General features: G+C 43.3%; 1 protein-coding gene across 1 annotated transcript; it reads left to right on the top strand.

Moving 5' to 3' along the window:
- Positions 1 to 253: 253 nt before the first annotated feature.
- LOC119368052 (defensin-like protein CAL1) lies at positions 254 to 957 on the top strand. Its single transcript, XM_037633416.1, has 2 exons — positions 254 to 426; positions 531 to 957. Exons 1-2 carry the CDS (start codon positions 360 to 362, stop codon positions 719 to 721), a joined length of 258 nt encoding a protein of 85 aa, XP_037489313.1. The 5' UTR covers positions 254 to 359; the 3' UTR covers positions 722 to 957.
- The last annotated feature ends 22,370 nt before the right edge of the window (positions 958 to 23,327 follow it).

The following is a 23,327-nucleotide window of genomic DNA, read 5'->3' as shown; positions in this document are numbered from 1 at the left end:
GAACCTCTAAACCCGTGTACAATACTATACTTTCTGCACGGCCTGTAACCCGGTGCCGATGAGATTGTTGGCACCCCCCGGTTTAAGACACCGAGGACGTCGAGGAGCAATGAACCGAATCTTGCCTGCACCAGAATATTTTAACCACTGCAAAAGCCGTCCTGCATTTGTGTTTCAGAGTTGAGTCCTTTGTGCTGAATTTGAACTGTGCCCAGGCTTCTGAACCTCCTATATAAACCCCCCATCGTCCCCATCCCACTCACCTAGCAAATCATATCACTGTAACCTTAAGTTGGACTACAGCATCCGTTGCGAAACCACCAGAATCATAAGGTAGACATTCTACGCAAGCAGAGCAAATGGCGTCGACCTCTCGCCGTATGGTTGCGTCCGTCCTCTTGGTCCTTCTTCTCCTCGTCGCCACAGGTGATCTTCATTAGTCTTCTCAATTTGTTAAGACCATCGGATGGTCAAATATGCATCCTGTAGTATCCATTTGCGTCTGATCCGACGGAGTAATTAAACTGCAGAGATGGGGACGATGAGGGTGGCGGAGGCGAGGCACGGGCACAGGCACTGCGAGTCGCAGAGCCACAGGTACCGCGGAGCGTGCTGGAGGGACGACAACTGCGAACACGTCTGCAACACCGAGGGCTTCCCTTGGGGCAAGTGCAAGTTCCACGACTTCGAAAGGAAGTGCTTCTGCAAGAAACCGTGCTAGCCACTTCATCGACCGATGGATCAGCTGGCTAGTTAGCCGCGCACCACGACCACCCTCGTGATCTTCGTAGTGCTCCTCTCCTGTTTCGTGTACCGCTTTCCTTATTCCTAATCTAGTAAGGTCTACATGCGTTGTGCATGCCATTTCCTTGTTACAAGTATTTTGCTTCGTACGGTGTAATCTAGCTAGGGTGCTAATAAAAGTTGGTCGTCGGTGTGCTTGGACGTCTTTTATCACATTGTACGGGCATCTCCAACTGTCCCGCAGAATCTTTTCTGCATCCATCCGTGGACTGGTCGCATACAGTTTCACATCATCTCAAACCAACCAGATGAAATTCGATCAAACACTGCCAGATTTCATATAAACATGAAGGATTTCATATAAAGAATCCGAATTTGATATAAACATGACGGATTTCAGTACATCTACATCAATGGTGCTAGTCCGGCTCTGAAGGTATAATTAATACCTAATCTAAATCGCCGCTCGTGGATCCATTTGTCTTCTCATGTCAGGCAGCCCGATCACGGGACTGACGAGAGCCCCGAAGGTATGTGCTTTAGCGCAAAGGACGGCTTGTGCCCCGGCTGATGCTTCAGCGGGAGGGGAAGGCGGCGCGTCTGCTTTCGTGGAGCCCGTGTGGGATCGACAGAGGTCCTCGCAAAAGAAGAACCGAGCAAGACACTAGCTGTGTATGCTGGCGTCGCCTAAACGGTGGCCTTCATGGGACCCAAGCGACAGTGGACTCACGTGTTCTACTTCTCCTCGATGATGACGCGGAGCCGCCGGCCACTGACTCGTCGCTCTTCCCGCACCGACTTCTGTCTCTGCCTGCATGGTGCGGTCACATATACTGGAGGCGCAGTTGTCGATGACAGTGATGACGCCCGTGTCGCTGTGCTCCCCGCCGTGCCGGCATGGAGCAATTCGCCACTCCTCATCGAGTGGGCCTAGAGTAGTGAGTTGCTGAACCACGCAGCGGCTTGGGACGGCAATTTGCTCCAGCGGGTCAGGCGCGAGAGGTGGAGCGGCGAGTTTCTTCGCTCATATCCGGCTGGCTCGGTGGGCCACCCATCAGCTTGTATCCGGCGAACTGCTCTTCGGAAGTCAATGGAAGAGTGGTGAAAATGGTGAAGGAGGAGATGGGAGCGGCGCATCTCGCCTAGTTTAAATAGATGGCGGGCAGGAGGAGCTCGGCAGCCCTTTGCGTTTAATGCCGGCCCGCTCATGAGTAGATGTGTGGCCGGAGTAGGTTTTTTAGCTTCCATGCGGATTTAATGGAGGCGTATCAACGCGGCGAGGAGGCGTGTTCAGCCGGGCGGGAAGCGGGCGGCGCCCTCGGCTGGCGCGCTGCTTCAATGCGGAGCAGTGAGAGGTGGCGTCAGCCCTAAGCCGTCTTCAATGTGGAGTGGTGCTTTTTACAGCGGCATGAACGCGGGCAATTGGCGCCGGGCGGGAGCGCACGCGGGAGGGGGGAGAGGGTTTTGGTGGGTCAGGACGGTCAGAAAGCGGGCTTGAGAGTGGTCTGGAGCCCACGACCCCCCTCCCCTTCACTTTTGTCTCTGGTTTGCGAGAGACATTGCGTCTGAACCGTTCCACGGGCTGATACAGGTCGACGTTGGATTGCTTCCACGGTCTGGATAACATGATTCAGACGGTTGCGAAAGGTTTACGGGTCATTGGAGATGCCTTAACCGTGCAGTGTAGCCCAAATACCATCACTGCTGCAGATGAGTCTCTGTTGGACCCTGATACGTCTCCAACGTATCTATAATTTATGAAGTATTCATGCTATTATATTACCTGTTTTGGATGTTTAATGGGCTTTACTATACACTTTTATATTGTTTTTTGGGACTAACCTATTAACCGGAGGCCCAGGCCAGATTGTTGTTTTTGCCTATTTCAGTGTTTGGCAGAAAAGGAATATCAAACAGAGTCCAAACGGAATGAAATCTTTGGGAGAGTTATTTTTGGAATGGAAGCAATCCAGGAGACTTGGAGTAGACATTAGGGAAGCTTCGAGGAAGCCATGAGGCAGGGAGGCGCGCCCTACCCCCTGGGCGCGCCCCCCACCCTCGTGGGTCCCTCGTGGCCCCCCTGGTCGACTTATTTCGCCTATATATATCCATATACCCCAAAAACCTCCGGGAGCATAATAGATCGGGACTTCCGCCGCCGCAAGCCTCTGTAGCAACCAATAACCTCTCGGGAGCCCGTTCCGGCACCCTGCTGGAGGGGGAATCCATCACCGGTGGCCATCTTCATCATCCCGGTGCTCTCCATGACGAGGAGGGAGTAGTTCACCCTCGGGGCTGAGGGTATGTACCAGTAGCTGTGTGTTTGATCTCTCTCTCTCTCTCTCTCTCTCTCTCTCTCTTGTGTTCTTAATTTGGCACGATCTTGATGTATCGCGAGCTTTGCTATTATAGTTGGATCTTATGATGTTTCTTCCCCTCTACTCTCTTGTAATGGATTGAGTTTTCTCTTTTAAGTTATCTTATCGGATCGAGTCTTGAAGGATTTGAGAACACTTGATATATGTCTTGCATGTGCTTATCTGTGGTGACAATGGGATATTCATGTGATCTACTTGATGTACGTTTTGATGATCAACTTGCGGGTTCAGTGACCTTGTAAACTTATGCATAGGGGTTGGCACACATTTTCGTCTTGGCTCTTCGGTAGAAACTTTGGGGCACTCTTTGAAGTACTTTGTGTTGGTTGAATAGATGAATCTGAGATTGTGTGATGCATATCGTATAATCATGCCCACAGATACTAGAGGTGACATTGGAGTATCTAGGTGACATTAGGGTTTTGGTTGATTTGTGTCTTAAGGTGTTATTCTAGTATGAACTCTATGATAGATCGAATGAAAAGAATAGCTTCGTGTTATTTTACTACGGACTCTTGAATAGATCGATCAGAAAGGATAACTTTGAGGTGGTTTCGTACCCTACAATAATCTCTTTGTTTGTTCTCCGCTATTAGTGACTTTGAAGTGACTCTTTGTTGTATGTTGAGGGATAGTTATATGATCAAATTATGTTATTATTGTTGAGAGAAATTGCACTAGTGAAAATATGAACCCTAGGCCTTGTTTCCTAGCATTGCAATACCGTTTACGCTCACCTTTACCACTTGTTACCTTACTGTTTTTATATTTTCAGCTTATAAATACTCATATCAACCATTGATATTGCACTTGTATCACCATCTCTTCACCGAACTAGTGCACCTATACAATTTACCATTGTATTGGGTGTGTTGGGGACATAAGAGACTCTTTGTTATTTGGTTGCAGGGTTGTTTGAGAGAGACCATCTTCATCCTGCCCCTCCCACGGATTGATAGGTCATTCACTTGAGGGAAATTTGCTACTATCCTACAAAACTCTGCACTTGGAGGCCCAACAATGTCTACAAGAAGAAGGTTGTGTAGTAGACATCAAGATCTTTTCTGGCGCCGTTGCCGGGGAGGTGAGTGCTTGAAGGTATATATTTAGATCTTGCAATCGAATCTTTTTGTTTCTTATTTTATCACTAGTTTAGTCTATAAAAGAAAACTACAGAAAAAATGGAATTGAGTTTGTCTCATACGCTTCATATTTTTAATATCTTTCGTGAGAATGATGGTAAGGAAAATTGTGCTCAAGTGGTAGAAGAAGAAGTCTATAAAATATTTGGCATAAAATATTTGAATGATGAGCATGATTGCAATGTTGTTAGTATGAATTCCTTGAATATCCATGATGCTAATGATATGCAAAGCTACAAGCTTGGGGATGCTATGTTTGATGAAGATGATATTTTTAGTCCCCCAAGTTTGGATGAGAAAATATATTATGATGATAGCATGCCTTCTATCTATGATGATTATTATGATGAAATTTATGCTATAAAGAGTAATGATATCCATGAAACTTGTCCTCATGATTTTAATGCTCAAATTGATTATGTGAATAAAGTATCACATGATAGTCATTTCGTTGAGTTTTCTCCCACTACTATTCATGAGAATAAATTTGCTTATGTGGAGAGTAGTAAAATGTCTATGCAAGTAGATCATGAAAAGAATGCTTTAGGTGCTGGTTATATTGGTGAATTCATTCATGATGCTACTGAAAATTATTATGAGGGAGGAACATATGCTTGTAGGAATTGCAATAATATCAAGTTTCCTCTCTATGTGCTTAAAATCTTGAAGTTGTGCTTGTTTTGCCTTCCTATGCTAGTTGATTATTGTTCCCATATTTTGTTTGCTCACAAAATCCCTATGCATAGGAAGTGGGCTAGACTTAAATGTGCTAGTCATATTCTTCATGATGCTCTCTTTATGTTTCAATTCTTATCTTTTATGTGAGCATCATTGAAATCATCATGCCTAGCTAGGGGCATTAAACGATAGCGCTTGTTGGAAGGCAACCCAATTTTATTTTTGTTCTTTGCTTTTTGTTCCTGTTTAGTAATAAATAATTCATCTAGCCTCTTGTTAGATGTGGTTTTATGTTTTAATTAGTGTTTGTGCCAAGTAGAACCTTTGGGAAGACTTGGGTGAAGTCTATGCTATCTTGCTGTAAAAAGCAGAAACTTGTGCGCTCACGAGATTAGCTGCCATTTCTTACTAGAGAGTGATTTTAGGTTGATTCCGTTTGAAGATGATTAATAGACAAATTCCTCAGTTCTGTCAATTTATTTCAGAATTTTTAGAGTTTCAGAATTATTCTAATGATACAGATTACTACAGACTGTTCTGTTTTTGACAGATTCTGTTTTCTATGTGTTGTTTGCTTATTTTGATGAATCTATGAGTAGTATCGGAGGGTATGAACCATAGAGAAGTTGGAATACAGTAGATATTACACCAATATGAATTTAGAATGAGTTCACAATAGTACCTAATTGATGATTTATTTTCTTATACTAACGGAGCTTACACGTTTTGTGTTGAGTTTTGTGTTGTGAAGTTTTCAGGTTTTGGGTGAAGTTTCAATGGAATACGAAGTAAGGAGTGGCAAGAGACTAAATCTTGGGGATGCCAAGGCACCCCAAGGTAATATTCAAGGACAACCAAGATCCTAAGCTTGGGGATGCCCCGGAAGGCATCCCCTCTTTCGTCTTCGTTCATCGGTAACTTTACTTGGAGCTATATTTTTATTCACCACATGATATGTGTTTTGCTTGGAGCGTCATTTTATTTTGTTAGTATTTGCGTGCTGTTATTTAGAAGAATGTTTTTCATCTATATTTTCAATAAAAATGTCAAGGATAGCCTTTACCTTGCTTATTTTGCAAGTATACATGTTGCTGTTTCAAAATAGAAAGTTTCCCGCTGTTGCGAAAATTCCCTAGAAAAGTCAGAGAATGATATAATATTGAAACTTTTTGCATATTGAGCTCTGATAAATCTTCTACAGTGTAGTATTTTTCTGATAATTGTTGGAATTAGGGAAGTATGATGAATCTTGCATTCTTTACAGACTATACTGTTTTGGCAGATTGCTGTTATGTTTGCATTGTTTGCATATGTTTGCTTGTTTAATGATTCTATTTGAGGATAGGAATATTAAATATGCAGAGACATTTAGTATGCAATGTTCAATAATAATTTTAGTGATTTGTTACAGTAGAACATGATAAGGTTTTTGCATTGGTTTATACTAACTTATCTCACGAGTTCTTGGTGAGTTTGGTGTGGATGAAGCTTTCAAGATTTAGGAAACCAAGATATAAAAGGAATTAAGGAGACACAAAAAGCTCAAGCTTGGGTATGCCCAAGGCACCCCAAGATAATATTTCAAGAAGTCTCAAGCATCCAAGCTTGGGGATGCTCCCGTAGACATCCCACCTTTCTTCCTCAACAATTATCGGTTAGTATCGGTTGAACCTAAGTTTTTGCTTCTTCACATGAGTTGTGCTATCCTTGCAATGCCATTTTATTTTGTTTTGCTTGCTGTTTGAATAAAATACCAAGATTTGAAATTCTTAAATGAAAGGGAGTCTTCACATAGCTACATAATTATTTAACTACTCATTGATCTTCACTTATATCTTTTTGGAGTAGTTTGTCATTTACTCGTGTGCTTCACTTATATCCTATGAGTAAGTGGTTGAATGATCTGAATATCATAAATCTGAAATTATATATGTTTCATATGCTTATCCCATGGGGAGTAATGACTTCACATATAAGAAGTAGAGGTGGTAAATTTATTGAATGTTAGCAAACATTGTATTGGTCACTTGAACAATTCATGAAAGAATATTGAAGGAAGAGAGATTTCACATATAAATATAGGGACAATTGCATTTTTACCCCTAGTTGGTTCCTACCCACAGGTTTTGCCCTTACTTTTCGAGCTTGCTCAATTTTGCCCTTACTTTTTCCGTCGAGATCCCTCAAATGCCCTTTGACCGTTTGACCAAAAATTTGCAAATTCATAACTAATTCATATGAACTCAGAAAAATGCAAATAAGATATCAAAATGTTCAGATAAACATTACCTTTATGGGCATATCATTTGCATTAAGGAAAAAAGCATCGTCTAAACTACCCGAGTTAATAAATGTTATTAACATTATTAAAAATAAATAGGTATAAACAATATATTTTTTTGTGAATAAAACTTATATGCAAATGTAGGTGATGTTTTCTGAACATCCTGATACCTTATTTGCATTTTGCGGAGTTCGTATCAACTTGTTATGAAGTTTTCAAATAATGGTCAAAGTCGTTAGAACATTCATAACAAGTTGATACAAACTCAGAAAAATGCAAATAAGTTATCAGGATGTTCAGAAAACATCACCTACATTTGCATGTAATTTTTATTCATGAAAAAAATATTGTTTATACCTATTTATTTTTAATAATGTTAATAACATTAATTACCTCAGGTAGTTTAAATGATGCTTTTGTCCTGAATGCAAATGATATGCCCATAAAGGTAATGTTTATATGAACATTTTGGTATCTTATTTGCATTTTTCTGAGTTCATATGAATTAGTTATGAATTTCCAAAGTTTTGGTCAAACGGTCAAAGGGCATTTGAGGGACCTCGATGGAAAAAGTAAGGGCAAAACTGAGCAAGCTCGAAAAGTAAGGGCAAAACCCATGGGTAGGAACCAACTAGGGGTAAAAATGCAATTGCCCATAAATATACTATCTTGAACATCTTTTCTAATTGTGAGCTCTTCCACCTAATTGAGCTCTTCCACCTAATTGAGCAACACCGTCCTACTGCTCGTGTCAACACCATAAACGAAGGGCAACGACTATATCTTTTTACATGGATGACGGCGGCGGCAGCGTCGTGGCCATCTTTGCGGGCTACCGGACCAAGATTCTCTCACCTCTTATGTTAAATTTCTTTCTTTGTCCCTATTATCATTGACGGGCTGGACACATGTTAGTACCAAGGACATGTCTATACCATTATATTGAAGGAAATATGCCCTAGAGGCAATAATAAAGTTGTTATTTTATATTTCCTTATATCATGATAAATGTTTATTATTCATGCTAGAATTGTATTAACCAGAAACTTGATACATGTGTGGATACATAGACAAAACACCGTGTCCCTAGTGAGCCTCTACTAGACTAACTAGTTAATCAAACATGGTTAAGTTTCCTAACCATAGACATGTGTTGTGATTTTATGAACGGGATCACATCATTAGGAGAATGATGTGATGGACAAGACCCATCCATTAGCTTAGCATTATGGTCATTCAGTTTTATTGCTATTGCTTTCTTCATGTCAACTACATATTCCTTCGACTATGAGATTATGCAACTCCCGGATACTGGAGGAATGCCTTGTGTGCTATCAAACGTCACAATGTAACTGGGTTATTATAAAAATGCTCTATAGGTATCTCCGAAGGTGTTTGTTGGGTTGGCATAGATCGAGATTAAGATTTGTCACTCCAAGTATCGGAGAGGTATCACTGGGCCATCTCGGTAGTACACATCATAAGAAGTCTTGCAAGCAAAGTGACTAATAAGTTAGTTGCAAGATGATGTATTATGGAACGAGTAAAGAGATTTGCCGATAATGAGATTGAACTAGGGTATGAAGATACCGATGATCGAATCTCAGGCAAGTAACATATCGATGGACAAAGGGAATTATGTATGTTGTCATAACGGTTTAACCGATAAAGATCTACGTACAATATGTAGGAGCAAATATGAGCATCTAGGTTCCGCTATTAGTTATTGACCGGAGAGGTGTCTCAGTCATGTCAACATAGTTATCAAACCCGTAGGGTCCACACGCTTAACGTTCGATGACGATATAGTTTTATATGAGTTATGTGATTTGGTGACCGAATATTGTTCGGAGTCCCAGATGAGATCACGGACATGACGAGGAGTCTCGAAATGGTCGAGAGGTAATGATTGATATACAGGACGATGGTATTTGGACACCGGAATTGTTCCAGAGGGTACCGTGTACATATAGGGTCACTGGAAGGGGTTCCGGGCACTCCCCGGCAAAGATATGGGCTTAATGAGCCAAGGGAGGGACAGAACAGCCCACAAGGGGCTGGTGCACCCCTCCACTAGGCCGGCCGGCCCTAGGAAAGGAAAGAGGGAGGGGAAGTCCCTCCTTCCTTCCCCTCCTCAAGGAAGAAAGGAAAGGGGGGCGCCACGTCCCCCTTCCGTCACCTGGCGCCTATACAAGGAAGGGGGGCGAACTAGGGTTGGAGCCCAAGTGGGTTTCGGCCCCACTTGGGGCACCCCTTGGCCGCTCCCCTCTCCCTCCCACCTATATATATGAGGAGGGGAGGCACCTAGCACACACCAGATCAATTGTTAGCCGTGTGCGGCACCCCCCCTCCACCGTTTACACCCTCGGTCATATCTTCGTAGTGCTTAGGTGAAGCCCTGCATGGATCACTTTACCATCACCATCACCATGCCATCATGCGGACGAAACTCATCTACTACCTCGGCGTCTTGCTGGATCAAGAAGGCAAGGGACGTCATCGAGCTAAACGTGTGCATAACTCGGAGGTGTCGTACATTCGATACTTGATCGGTCGGAGTTAGAAGAAGTTCGACTACATCAACCGCATTGTCAAACGCTTCTGCTTACGGTCTATGAGGGTATGTAGACACACTCTCCCCCTCTCGTTGCTATGCATCGATAGATCTTGCGTGAGCGTAGGAATTTTTTTGAAATTGCATGCTCCGTTCTCCAACAGTGGCATCATGAGCGAGGTCTATGCGTAGATGATATGCACGAGTAGAACACAAAGAGTTGTGAGCGGTGATTGTCATACTGCTTACCACCAATGTCTTATAATGATTCAGCAGTATTGTTGGATGTAGCGGCCCGGACCAACCTTACATGACCACGTTCATGAGATTGGTTCCACCGACAGACATGCAACTAGTTTTGCATAAAGGTGGCTGGCAGGTGTCTGTTTCTCCTACTTTAGTTGAATCGAATTTGGCTGCGGCCGGTCCTTGTTGAAGGTTAAAATAACAAACTTGATAAATCACCCTTGTGGTTTTTGTGCCGTTGGTAAGAACAGTTCTTGCTAGAAGCCCGTATTAGCCACGTAAAACTTGCAACAACAAAGTAGAGGACGTCTAACTTGTTTTTGCAGGGAATATTGTGATGTGATATGGTGAAGGCATGATGTGATATACGTTATTGTATGAGATGATCATGTTTTCTAAAAGTTATCGGCAACCGACAGGAGCCTTATGGTTGTCTCTTTATTGTATAAAATGCAAACGCCATGTAATTGCTTTACTTTATCATTATGCGTTATGTTGTAGATCAATAACTCGTGTTGTAGCTCCCCTATGTTTTTTGATATGTTCCTAGAGAAAAGTAAGTGGATTATCCTCATTGTTGCACAGAAGAATTATTTCCTTCATGCACTGCTAGGTGAAAGTCCTGCTACATGAGCAGATGTTGATGTTTTGAATGTCTGGGAAGCTCGATCTGATGACTACTCGATAGTTTAGTGTGCCATGCTTTACGAATTAGAATTGGGACTTCAAAGACGTCTTGAACGTCATGGAGCATATGAGATGTTCCAAGAGTTGAAGTTAATATTTCTAGCAAACGCTCGAGTTGAGAGATATGAAGTCTCCAACAAGTTCTATTGCTGCAAGATGGACGAGAACAGTTATGTCAGTGAACACATACTCAGAATGTATGGATATCATAATCACTTGACTCAGCTGGGAGTTAATCTTCCAGGTGATAGTGTGATTGACAGAGTTCTCCAATCACTGCCACCAAGCTACAAAGGCTTCATGATGAACTATAATATGCAAGGGATGGAAAAGACTCTTCCCGAGCTCTTCGCAATGCTCAAAGCTGCGGAGGTAGAAATCAAGAAGGAGCATCAAATGTTGATGGTTAACAAGACCACTAGTTTCAAGAAAATGGGCAAGGGAAAGAAAGGGAACTTCAAGAAGAATGGCAACAAAGTTGCCACTCCCGGGAAGAAGCCCAAAGCTGGACCTAAGCCTGAAACTGAGTGCTTCTACTGCAAAGGGACTGGTCACTGGAAGCGGAACTGCCCCAAGTATTTGGCGGATAAGAAGGATGGCAAAGTGAACAAAGGTATATTTGATATACATGTTATTGATGTGTAGCTTACTAATGCTCGTAGTAGCGCCTGGGTATTTGATACTAGTTCAGTTGCTCATATTTGTAACTCGAAACAAGGGCTACAGATTAAACGAAGATTGGCTAAGGACGAGGTGACGATGCGAGTCGGGAATGGTTCCAAGGTCGATGTGATCGCCGTCGGCATGCTACCTCTACATCTACCTTCGGGATTAGTTTTAGACTTGAAAAATTATTATTTGGTGCCGACATTGAGCATGAACATTATATCTAGATCTTGTTTAGTGCGAGACGGTTATTCATTTAAATCAGAGAATAATGGTTGTTCTATTTATATGAGTAATATCTCTTATGGTCATGCACCCTTGAAGAGTGGTCTATTTCTGTTGAATCTCGATTGTGGTGATACACATATTCATAATATTGATGCCAAAAGATGCAAAGTTGATAATGATAGTGCAACATATTTGTGGCACTGGCATTTAGGTCATATTGGTGTAAAGCTCATGAAGAAACTCCATGCAGATGGACTTTTGGAATCACTTGATTATGAATCATTTGATACTTGTGAACCATGCCTCATGGGCAAGATGACTAAAACTCCGTTCTCCGGAACAATGGAGCAAGACAATGACTTATTGAAAATAATACATACCGATGTATGTGGTCCGATGAGTGTTGAGGCACGCGGCGGGTATCGTTATTTTCTAACCTTCACAGATGATTTGAGCAGATATGGGTATATCTACTTTATGAAACACAAGTCTGAAACATTTGAAAAGTTCAAAGAATTTCAGAGAGAAGTGGAGAATCATCGTAACAAGAAATTAAAGTTTCTACGATCTGATCACGGAGGCGAATATTTGAGTTACGAGTTTGGCCTTCATTTAAAACAATGTGGAATAGTTTCACAACTCACACCACCTGGAACACCACAACATAATGGTGTGTTCGAACGTCGTAACCGTACTTTATTGGATATGGTGCGATCTATGATGTCTCTTACCGATTTACCACTATCATTTTGGGGTTATGCATTAGAGAATGCTGCATTCACGTTAAATAGGGCACCGTCTAAATCCGTTGAGACGACACCGTATGAGATGTAGTTTGGAAATAAACCTAAGCTATCGTTTCTTAAAGTTTGGGGTTGCGACATTTATGTCAAAAGGCTTCAGCCTGATAAGCTCAAACCCAAATCGGAGAAGTGCCTCTTCATATGATACTCTAAGGAGACAATTCGGTACACCTTCTACCACAGATCCGAAGGCAAGATATTTGTTGCCAAGAATGGAACCTTTCTAGAGAAAGGGTTTCTCTCAAAAGAAGTAAGTGGGATGAATGTAGAACTTGATGAGGTAATTGTACCTTCTCTCAATTTGGAAAGTAGCTCATCCGAGAAATTCGTTCCCGTGATGCCTACACCAACTAGAGAGGAAGCTAATGATGATGATCATGAAACTTTAGATCAAGTTACTACCGAACCTCGTAGGTCAACCAGAACACGATCGACACCAGAGTGGTATAGTAATCCTGTTCTGGAAGTCATGTTACTGGACCATGGCGAACCTATGAACTATGAAGAAGCTATGGTGAGCCCAGATTCTGACAGATGGCTTGAGGCCATGAAATCTGAGATACGATCCATATATGAGAACAAAGTGTGGACTTTGGTGGACTTCCTGATGATCGGCAATCCATAGAGAATAAATGGATCTTCAAGAAGAAGACTGACACCGATGGTAATGTTACTGTCTACAAAGCTCGACTTCTCGTAAAAGGTTTTCGACAAGTTCAAGGGGTCGACTATGATGATACTTTCTCAACCGTAGCGATGCTTAAGTCCGTCTGAGTCATGTTAGCGATTGCCACATTTTATGAAATCTGGCAAATGGATGTCAAAACTGCACTCCTTAAATGGATATCTCTAAGAAGAGTTGTATATGATGCAACCAGAAGGTTGTGTCAATCCTAAAGGTGCTAACAAAGTGTGCAAGCTCCAGCGATCCATCTATGGACTAGTGCAAGCATCTCGGAGTTGGAATATACACTATGATGAGGTGATCAAAGCATATGGTTTTATACAGACTTACGGTGAAGCCTGTATTTACAAGAAATTGAGTGGGAGCTCTGTATCATTTTTGATATTATATGTGGATGACATATTGTTGATTGGGAATGATATAGAATTTCTTGATAGCATAAAAGGATACTTGAATAAGAATTTTTAAATCAAAGACCTCGGTGAAGCTACTTACATATTGGGCATCAAGATCTATAGAGATAGATCAAGATGCTTGATAAGACTTTCAATGAGTACATACCTTGACAAGATTTTGAAGGAGTTCAAAATGGATCAGTCAAAGAAGGAGTTCTTGCCTATATTGTAAGGTGTGAAGTTGAGTAAAGACTCAAAACCCGACCACGACAGAATATAAAGAGAGAATGAAAGTCATTCCCTATGCCTGAGCCATAGGTTCTATAAAGTATGCCATGGCTGTGTACCAAACCTGTTGTGTACCTTTCCATGAGTTTGGCAATGGTGTACAATAGTGATCCACGAATAGATCACTAGATAACGGTCAAAATTATCCTTAGTTACCTTAAAGAGGACAAAGGAAATGTTTCTCGGTTATGGAGGTGATAAAGAGTTCGTCATAAAGAGTTACAATGATGCAAGCTTTGACACTGATCTAGATGATTCTATGCCTTAATCTAGATAGGTATTGAATGTGGGAGCAATTAGCTAGAGTAGCTCAGAGCATTGCAAAATTTGCAAAATACATATGGATCTGAATGTGGCAGGGCCGTTGACTAAACTTCTCTCACAAGCAAAACATGATCACACCTTAGTACTCTTTAGGTGTTAATCACATAGCGATGTGAACTAGATTATTGACTCTAGTAAACCCTTTGAGTGTTAAATCACATGGCGATGTGAACTAGATTATTGACTCTAGTGCAAGTGGGAGACCGAAGGAAATATGACCTAGAGGCAATAATAAAGTTGTTATTTTATATTTCCTTATATGATGATAAATGTTTATTATTCATGCTATAATTGTATTAACCGGAAACTTGATACATGTGTGGATACATAGATAATCGTGTCCCTAGTAAGCCTCTACTAGACTAGCTCGTTAATCAAAGATGGTTAAGTTTCCTAACCATATACATGTGTTGTCATTTGATGAACGGGATCACATCATTAGGAGAATGATGTGATGGAGAAGACCAATCCGTTAGCTTATACTATGATCGTTTTATTGCTATTGCTTTCTCCATGTCATATACATATTCCTTCGACTATGAGATTATGCAACTCCCGGATACCGTAGGAATGCCTTGTGTGCTATCAAACGTCACAACGTAACTGGGTGATTATAAAGATGCTCTACAGGTATCTCCGAAGGTGTTTGTTGGGTTGGCATAGATCGAGATTAGGATTTGTCACTCCAAGTATTGGAGAGGTATCTCTGGGCCCTCTCGGTAGTACACATCATAAGAATCCTTGCAAGCAAAGTGAATAATGAGTTAGTTGCAAGATAAGGAATGAGTAAAGAGACTTGTCGGTAAAGAGATTGAGCAGGTATGAAGATACCAACGATCGAATCTCGGGCAAGTAACATATCGATGGACAAAGGGAATTATGTATGTTGTCATAACGGTTCGACCGATAAAGATCTTCGTAGAATATGTAGGAGCCAATATGAGCAACCAGGTTCCGCTATTGGTTATTGACCGGAGAGGTGTCTCAGTCATGTCTACCTAGTTCTCGAACCCGTATGGTCCGCACGCTTAACGTTCGATGACGATATAGGATTATATGAGTTATGTGATTTGGTGACCGAATGTTGTTCGGAGTCCCGGATGAGATCACGAACATGATGAGGAGTCTTGAAATTATCAAGAGGTAAATATTGATATATAGGATGATGGTATTCGGACACCGGAAGTGTTCCGGAGGGTACCGGATATATATAGGGTCACACGAAGGGGTTCCGGGCACTCCCTGGCAAAGATATGGGCTTAATGTGCCAAGGGAGGGACACACCAGCTCATAAGGGGCTGGTGCGCCCCTCCACCAGGTCGGCCAGCCCTAGGGAAAGTAAAGGGGGGAGGGCATGTCCCTCCTTCCTTCCCCTCCTCAAGGGAGAATGGGAAGGGGTGGGGGCACCTCCCCCTTCCTTCACCTGGAGCCTATATAAGGAAGGGGGGGGGGGGGGCAAACCTGGGCTGGAGCCCAAGTGGTATTCGGCCCCACTTGGGGCGCCCCTTGGCCTCTCCCCTCTCCCTCTCACCTATATATATGAGGAGGGGAGGCGCCTACCACACACCATATCAATTGTTAGCCGTGTGCGGCGCCCCCTCCACCGTTTACACCCTCGGTCATATCTTCGTAGTGCTTAGGCGAAGCCCTGCGCGGATCACTTCACCATCACCGTCACCACGCTGTCGTGCTGACGAAACTCATCTACTACCTCGACGTCTTGCTGGATCAAGAAGGCAAGGGACATCACCGAGCTGAACGTGTGCAGACCTCGGAGGTGTCGTATGTTCGGTACTTGATCGGTCGGAGCTAGAAGAAGTTCAACTACATCAACCGCAATGTCAAACGCTTCCGCTTACGGTCTACGAGGGTACGTAGACACACTCTCCCCCTCTCGTTGCTATGCATCGATAGATCTTGCGTGAGCGTAGGAAATTTTTTGAAATTGCATGCTCCGTTCCCCAACAGTGGCATCATGAGCCAGGTCTATGCGTAGATGATATGAACGAGTAGAACACAAAGAGTTATGGGTAGTGATTGTCATACTGCTTACCACCAATGTCGTATTTTGATTTGGCGGTATTGTTGGATGAAGCGGTGCAGACGAACCTTACATGACCACGTTCATGAGACCGGTTCCACCGACAGACATGCAACTAGTTTTGCATAAAGGTGGTTGGCGGGTGTCTGTTTCTCCTACTTTAGTTGAATCGAATTTGATTGCGGCCGGTCCTTGTTGAAGGTTAAAACAACAAACTTGATAAATCACCGTTGTGGTTTTTGTGCTGCAGGTAAGAACGGTTCTTGCTAGAAGCACGTAGCAGCCACGTAAAACTTGCAACAACAAAGTATAGGACGTCTAACTTGTTTTTGCAGGGAATATTGTGATGTGATATGGTCAATACATGATGTGATATACGTTATTGTATGAGATGATCATATTTGTAGAAGTTATCGGCAACCGGCAGGAGCCTTATGGTTGTCTCTTTCTTGTATAAAATGCAAACGCCATGTAATTGCTTTACTTTATCATTATTCTTAGCGATAGTTGTAGAAGCAATAGTTGTAGAAGCAGTAGTGCAGGTTAAAATAAGGCTCTACTGTTACAAGGTAGTAGTGCGTTTCCATATACCACGCTACAAATATAGTTATAGCAGTAGCGCGTCTGCTGGAAAAAGCGCTACCACTATAGTTCCCATCCTGTTGGCGATAAGCTAGGAATAGTAGTAGCGATGCCACAGTAAGCGCGCTACCACTATGTGCGTTGTAGCAGCGCGTTTCCTGCAAAGAGCGCTACTGATAAAGAAGAAAATAAAATGGAAAAGAAATAGAAAAATAATTAACATGAAAGAAGTAGAAAAAAGAGAAATGAAAAAAATAAAATGTAAAGATAAACAAAAGAAAAAGAAAAATAAAGGAGAAATGCATAGCAGTAGCGCGTCCCTCAAGCCCGCGCTATAGCTACATTCCTTAGATAAAAGGAAAAGAAAAAGGAAAATAAATAACTGCTTCCAATAGCAGTAGCGCGTTCTAGTAGAAACCGCCACAGCTAACTTAACTATAGCGCATTTTTCCTACCAGCGCCATTGCTACTTTGACTTAACCCCGCGTGGGCTCAGAATTTTGCTAAGTCCTTCCCCCAATTCCCCATCGATCTCGTCCATCGCCGTCTGTCCCTCACTGCCCCTGCTCCCTCGCCGTCGTCGCCGCCACCGGAGCCGTGCGCCCTCACCGTCGTCGCCGCCACCGGAGCCATGCGCCCTCGCCGCCACTACTTCCCTCGTCCGATCCTCACCGCCACTGCCTCCGTTGCCGCCAATAGAGCCCCGTGCCCTCGCCGCCCCTGCCTCCGTCGCCGAGCACCTCCCCGCCATCGTCTCTCCCCTCTCTATAAGCCCCCCTCCTCTCTCTCTGCCTTTCTTCCTGCCATGTATATTAGTAGTAGTAGATGTTAATTAGTAGTAGGGTTCATAGATAATGTTTTTAGTAGTAGTGGTAGATGTTAATTAGTAGTAGTGATGGTACTAGTTAACTAGGGTAGTAGGGTTAATAGTAGATGTTTTTTAGTTAGGGTAATAATAGATGTTAAGTAGTAGATAATGTAGATGTTAATTAGTTCAGTAGGGTTTAGTTTTTGAATTAATTTTGTTTAACTAGATGTTAATTAGGGCGGTAGGGTTTAGTTTAGAGTAAAATTTTAGTTCAGTAGTTAACTAAATATAATTTTTTGGAAACAATTGTATACGCTTAACTAGGGCAGTAGGGTTAGGGCTGTAGTGTTTAATTACAAATGTTAGAAAAGTAAGGTTTAAGTAGATGTTAACTAGGGTAGTAGGATTTAGTTTAGAGAAAAAACAATATAAAAATATAAATTTCTATTAGTGCTGCAAGTCCAGTAGGTTCTTAATTTTTAGTGAATTTTTATTAGGACAAAAATTTAGGACATAATTTGAGTTCTAGGTTCATAATTTGAGTTCTAGGGTTCATAATTTGGGCAAATTTGAAGTGGTCATGATATATGAAAATTCCTCAATTGTGTTTGCTCATGTTTATCTACTGTTGTAGTTTCTCATGTACATGTTCTTAAGTGGTCCTATTATATACATCTTCAAGGTTTCCGTGGCCAGTGTCAAACCGGGCCACAAGAATTTGGCTCCTCCGGTACTAGGGGGGTGATGATGAGACCCCGCGGCGGCTTGGCGATTGCAAGACGTGGATCCTGTTGTGGCCAAAGAGTCTGCTTCGTCTGGAGGTGGCCGGGAGCACACCCACGACCACGCAGCCTCAGCAAGGTATGAACATCAACACCCCACCTACCCAATTAGCGTTGCCTGTCATGCTGGGTGATAGCGGATGGCGTGTGGAAGAGGCTCCATTAGTCAGTGATGACATCGCCATAGATGAGGATGAGGATGACGATGACACTTAACAGTATCTCAATACTGGCGCCTATGATGACGGAGGATTGATGGCTCAGCAGTATGAGTACTCAAGGTTTGAGCGTCATGAGTCGGTGCCTGAATTGCCGCCTCCGGAGGCTGAACGTATTATAGACGACCTTCCACCAAATAAGCATAGGAAGAGAGCGAGGAAATGCAACAATAAAGTTGCTTCTATGATCCAGCCGCCTCCGCAGCCTCGGGTTCAAGACCGTATACCTGTCCTTGGTGCGGCGAAATACCATATCCTCGGTGAACTAATCCTACCTAAGGCATTGGTAGAGGCCATACATGACGATCTAAGTAGACTGCATGACGATGTGCTACGGAGAGAGAAAAGCCTAATCGCCTTGGAAAATCCAGGATACCCACTCTACGCGGTTAACGTGCCGCGGCAAAGGTTGTACGTCAACACATTCCCCACAGAGAAGTTCTTCCTTCGATTCGATTAAATCTTCAACATGTTTCACTTGAAAAAACTAGATTTTAGGTTTGTCCGCCTTTATGCCTTGTACATGAACTACATCATTGGGATTGAGCAGATACCTTATATCTGTGTCGCTGGCCCGTACTTCATGCACGAGGGCTTCTTGGCAGTCTGCGCAAAGCACCGTGAATACGCAAGGGACTACATCATCGACTTCATGGTCGCCAATAAGGACAAGGAGACGATTCTCATGCCTTATCATCCCCTGTAAGTCATCCGCACGGATATCCCTCCTTCGATTTCAATCATCCGTTTGCATAGTGGAGGCTAATTAATTTGAGGTGTACTTATTTTGCGCAGCCACGGGCGCACCGTCCTCATAATCCTTTACCCCTGATACTTCCATGCTCTTTACTTGGACTCGTCAAAGAACATGAACAAAAAGGATTACACCCACATCAAGTCGGTTCTCAACATTGCTATCTTTTTCTACGGCGTACGGGGTGGAGAGATCAAGACCAAAAAGACTAGGAACGGTGGGCCCGCCTTCGGCCGTAAGACCAACTTCTGCTGCATCCAGCAATCGAGTGACACTCTTAGTGATGGATTCTATGTCCTACACCACATGCTGGAGTACAGATGGGATCAGCAGAACCTTCGCATGTCACCTACATCCGGGGCTACCCATATTCTGCAGTGGGCAAAGAATGTAGGAGATATCCCAGATCATCGACTTCGAGCTGAGTTCTATCACATCCGGCGTGAACTTGCTCAAATCATAATGAAGGAGGTCCTCGAAAAAACTAATGTTCTACGAGGAAGGGCAAATGTCGTGGGAAGACGTCCGAACACGTGTAGCCACTCAGCGTCTCGACCTGAAGCCTTTCACTAAGCTCGGGGACTATCTCCCTGACTTGGATGGATGGCACGACATGTTTGCATGATTGTCGATATATGACAATGTGTCCGTTTAGTCCATACTTTCTGTATGATGAAACTTTGAGTTATGCACGACGGAGCTTTATTTGTGATGTAATTAAACCGTCCTCCTCGACTAGCGAAGATCTCTAGTTAGGGTATTTTGGGTACGATGAACTTTGTTATTTATGCTTATGATATGTTGCTTCTATTTTTGCCAAGTCTATCTCTTTCTGTTGCTCAACTATATATGTTGCATATCATCAACTCATGTGACGATGGAGGTGCATAGATCATCGATGGTGAAGAAGTGCTACGCCAGGAGTATACGATGAGTGGCCAGAGTGTCAGGCCCAGGTGTACCGATTTCCGGTTTTCGAGCGACAACCAATAGTTAGTTTAGATTCACGCTAGTGCGAGAGAGGGATACGAACTTATGTACTACATAGTTTCGCTCTCACTCATAGTGATAGCTCTTCTCGCGTATATCATTGTTTAGATGGATGACGATGTAGTTGCAAGTAATCGAAACTTGTATCGCTATTTTCAAGATGATGACGAGAGACCACTTCGTGTTGGATGATGATTATGATGATGACATGATTTGATGCTATGATTACATTTGTATGTGTATGATATGCTAAAGATTATTGTATAAAGCCTGTTCAAATACAAAATAAATATGCAAAATAAACTAATAAAACTAACAATAGCAAGGAGAATAAAGTTAGCAGCAGCGTGCTCTTACCAGTAGCGCACCCTAGATAAAAGCGTTGCAGCTATTAGTAGTAGCGTGTTGCGCTAAAGCTCGCTGCTTCTAGCCATGTATAGCAGTGGCGTGGGTCAACACACGCTACTGATACATGTTAGTTGTAGCGCCGTATCAGTAGCGCGGGGCCCCGCGCTACGGATACACCTAATACACACGCTACTGCTAGGATTTTTCCTAGTAGTGAAAAGGAATTACCCATGATGTCATAACGGTTCGACCAATAAAGATGTTCGTAGAATATGTAGGAGCCAATATGAGCATCTAGGTTCCGCTATTGGTTATTGACCGGAGAGGTGTCTCGGTCATGTCTACATAGTTCTTGAACCTGTAGGGTCCGCACGCTTAACGTTCGATGACAATATACTATTATATGAATTATGTGATTTGGTGACCGAATGTTGTTCGGAGTCCCGGATGAGATCATGGGCATGACGAGGAGTCTTGAAATGGTCGAGTGGTAAAGATTGATATATAGGACGCTGGTATTCGGACACCGGAAGTGTTGCGGAGGGTATCGGGTACATATAGGGTCACCGGAAGCGGTTCCGGGCACTCCCCAGCAAAGTTATGGGCTTAATGGGCCAAGGGAGGGACAAACCAGCCCACAAGGGCCTGGTGCGCCACTCCATCAGGCCGGCCAGCCCTAGGGAAAGGAATGGGAGGAGGGCAAGTCCCTCCTTCCTTCCGCTCCTCAAGGGAGAAAGGAAAGGGGGGCGCCACCTCCCCCTTCCTTCACCTGGCGCCTATACAAAGAAGGAGGGGCAGAACCAGGGCTGGAGCCCAAGTGGGATTCCGCCCCACTTGAGGCGCCCCTTGGCCTCTCCCCTCTCCCTCCCACCTATATATATGAGGAGGGGAGGCGCCTAGCATACACCAGATCAATTGTTAGCCGTGTGCGGCGCCCCCCCCTCCACGTTTACACCCTCGATCATATCTTCATAGTGCTTAGGCGAAGCCCTGCGCGGATCACTTCACCATCACCGTCATCACGTCGTCGTGCTGACGGAACTCATCTGCTACCTCGACGTCTTGCTGGATCAAGAAGGCAAGGGACGTCACTGAGCTGAACGTGTGCAGAACTCGGAGGTGCCGTACGTTCGGTACTTGATCGGTCGGACCTAGAAGAAGTTCGACTACATCAACCGCGTTTTCAAACGCTTCCACTTACTGTCTACGATGGTACGTAGACACACTCTCCCCCTCTCATTGCTATGCATCTTCTAGATAGATCTTGCTTGAGCGTAGGATTTTTTTTTAAATTGCATGCTACGTTCTCCAACATATATAGTGTACGGACAACTTTGTATGTTGGTCGCATGATAAAACCGATCCAATGGTTGAGAGGTGGCAAATTTAAGTAGTAGTGTTAGTTGTTGGATATTCTCTTCATTACATTGAATGTTACCACGTGTATGTACTATCCAGAAGATTCCACTCTCCGGCTTAAACACAATGCGTAATATGCACAAAAAGACACTTCTTCTTGGTTCTAGAATTTTCCATTATTTATTTGTCTAACATTATGAAAACTTCAGCAGGGCTAAAGGTGTTTCAGGAAGCCTGGATTCACTACTAATGTATATAGAAGTGAACAGGTATAAAAGCCTGTCAATGAATAGGTTTTGGACTCATTTGTAGGTTATTCTGCAATAGTGGATGGTGAAGACGTGAAATTAGAGAGGACAGCGCCTGGTCAAGCAACATACATAGGACAACTATCCAACGACCACTTCAGAGTCTGAAAAAATAAAAAATAAAATTGGCTAAAATAAAGGATCTGAAAACTTAAATCAGTTTTGAAATTAACATATTCATAGAGGGTTTGTCTTCTGAATTAAAAATGTATCCAAAAAATTACATATATAGGAGAGGAGAATAAGAAATCAAGTTGCGGGGATCAGAGCATCTCTAGTAGATACCGGATAAACTGAAACTGAAAAACACATTTCCAGTACCCCGAGAATGATTTTACGGTATCGCGAAGGTCCATGCAAAATGGATCTCGTAAAACCACATTATAAAAATGTCCTTTTTCTTTACTTCATCTTCCTCAATGAGTCTATATTTTATGTACGAATTGAGCGCCACTAGAGAAGCGCTCCGGCTCCCATCACCGCCTCCACCCGGCTCGGGCCTTCCTAATGTTGGCCTCCCCCGCCTCGACCCGCCTCTTCCCGTGGAGGTGCTTCCATGGGCTGCGAGCATGGCCACCCTCGCCCGGCTCTCCTAGATCTGGCCTGTCCCGCATCGACCCGCCTCCTCGAGTGGAGGTTCTCCCGTGTGGAGCTTGGCCATGGAGGCGCTTCCATGCTGGTACACACGAATAGGCCACAATTTCGTGAGAAATCGGCCAGTAACAAACTTTCTTGCCAGGAATCAAAGATTGACGTCGGAATCGAGTCTACTCGTCGTGGAATCGAGCTTGGGAGTCGCCGGTGCCGGTACCGAGGGGGGTGTTGACTCGTTCCCGTTCACCTTAAAAATCGACTCTAGAATTGTAAGTATGGGGTATGTAGGTGATAATATCCGGGGGTGGATAATATTTTTTTGGTTTCCCCGTTTTACGAATCTATTCGGTGCATTTTTTTCGACCAAAACTATAAATTTACGGGTTTCACCACATTTTCAGGACCTGCTAGAATACTCTCCTAGTTCGTCTAGTCTAACGT

Source organism: Triticum dicoccoides, chromosome 2B (genome assembly GCF_002162155.2).
Source record: "Triticum dicoccoides isolate Atlit2015 ecotype Zavitan chromosome 2B, WEW_v2.0, whole genome shotgun sequence".
Taxonomy (NCBI): domain Eukaryota; kingdom Viridiplantae; phylum Streptophyta; class Magnoliopsida; order Poales; family Poaceae; genus Triticum; species Triticum dicoccoides.
Note: the sequence above shows the minus strand (reverse complement) of the source record. Positions and strands in the feature narration are given on the sequence as shown.

Bases quoted from the DNA above. Each gene is read 5' to 3' on its own strand.
- LOC119368052 (XM_037633416.1), top strand. From the start codon at position 360: ATGGCGTCGACCTCTCGCCGTATGGTTGCGTCCGTCCTCTTGGTCCTT. The intron at 427-530 runs GTGATCTTCATT...ATTAAACTGCAG, and splicing joins TCTTCTCCTCGTCGCCACAG to AGATGGGGACGATGAGGGTG.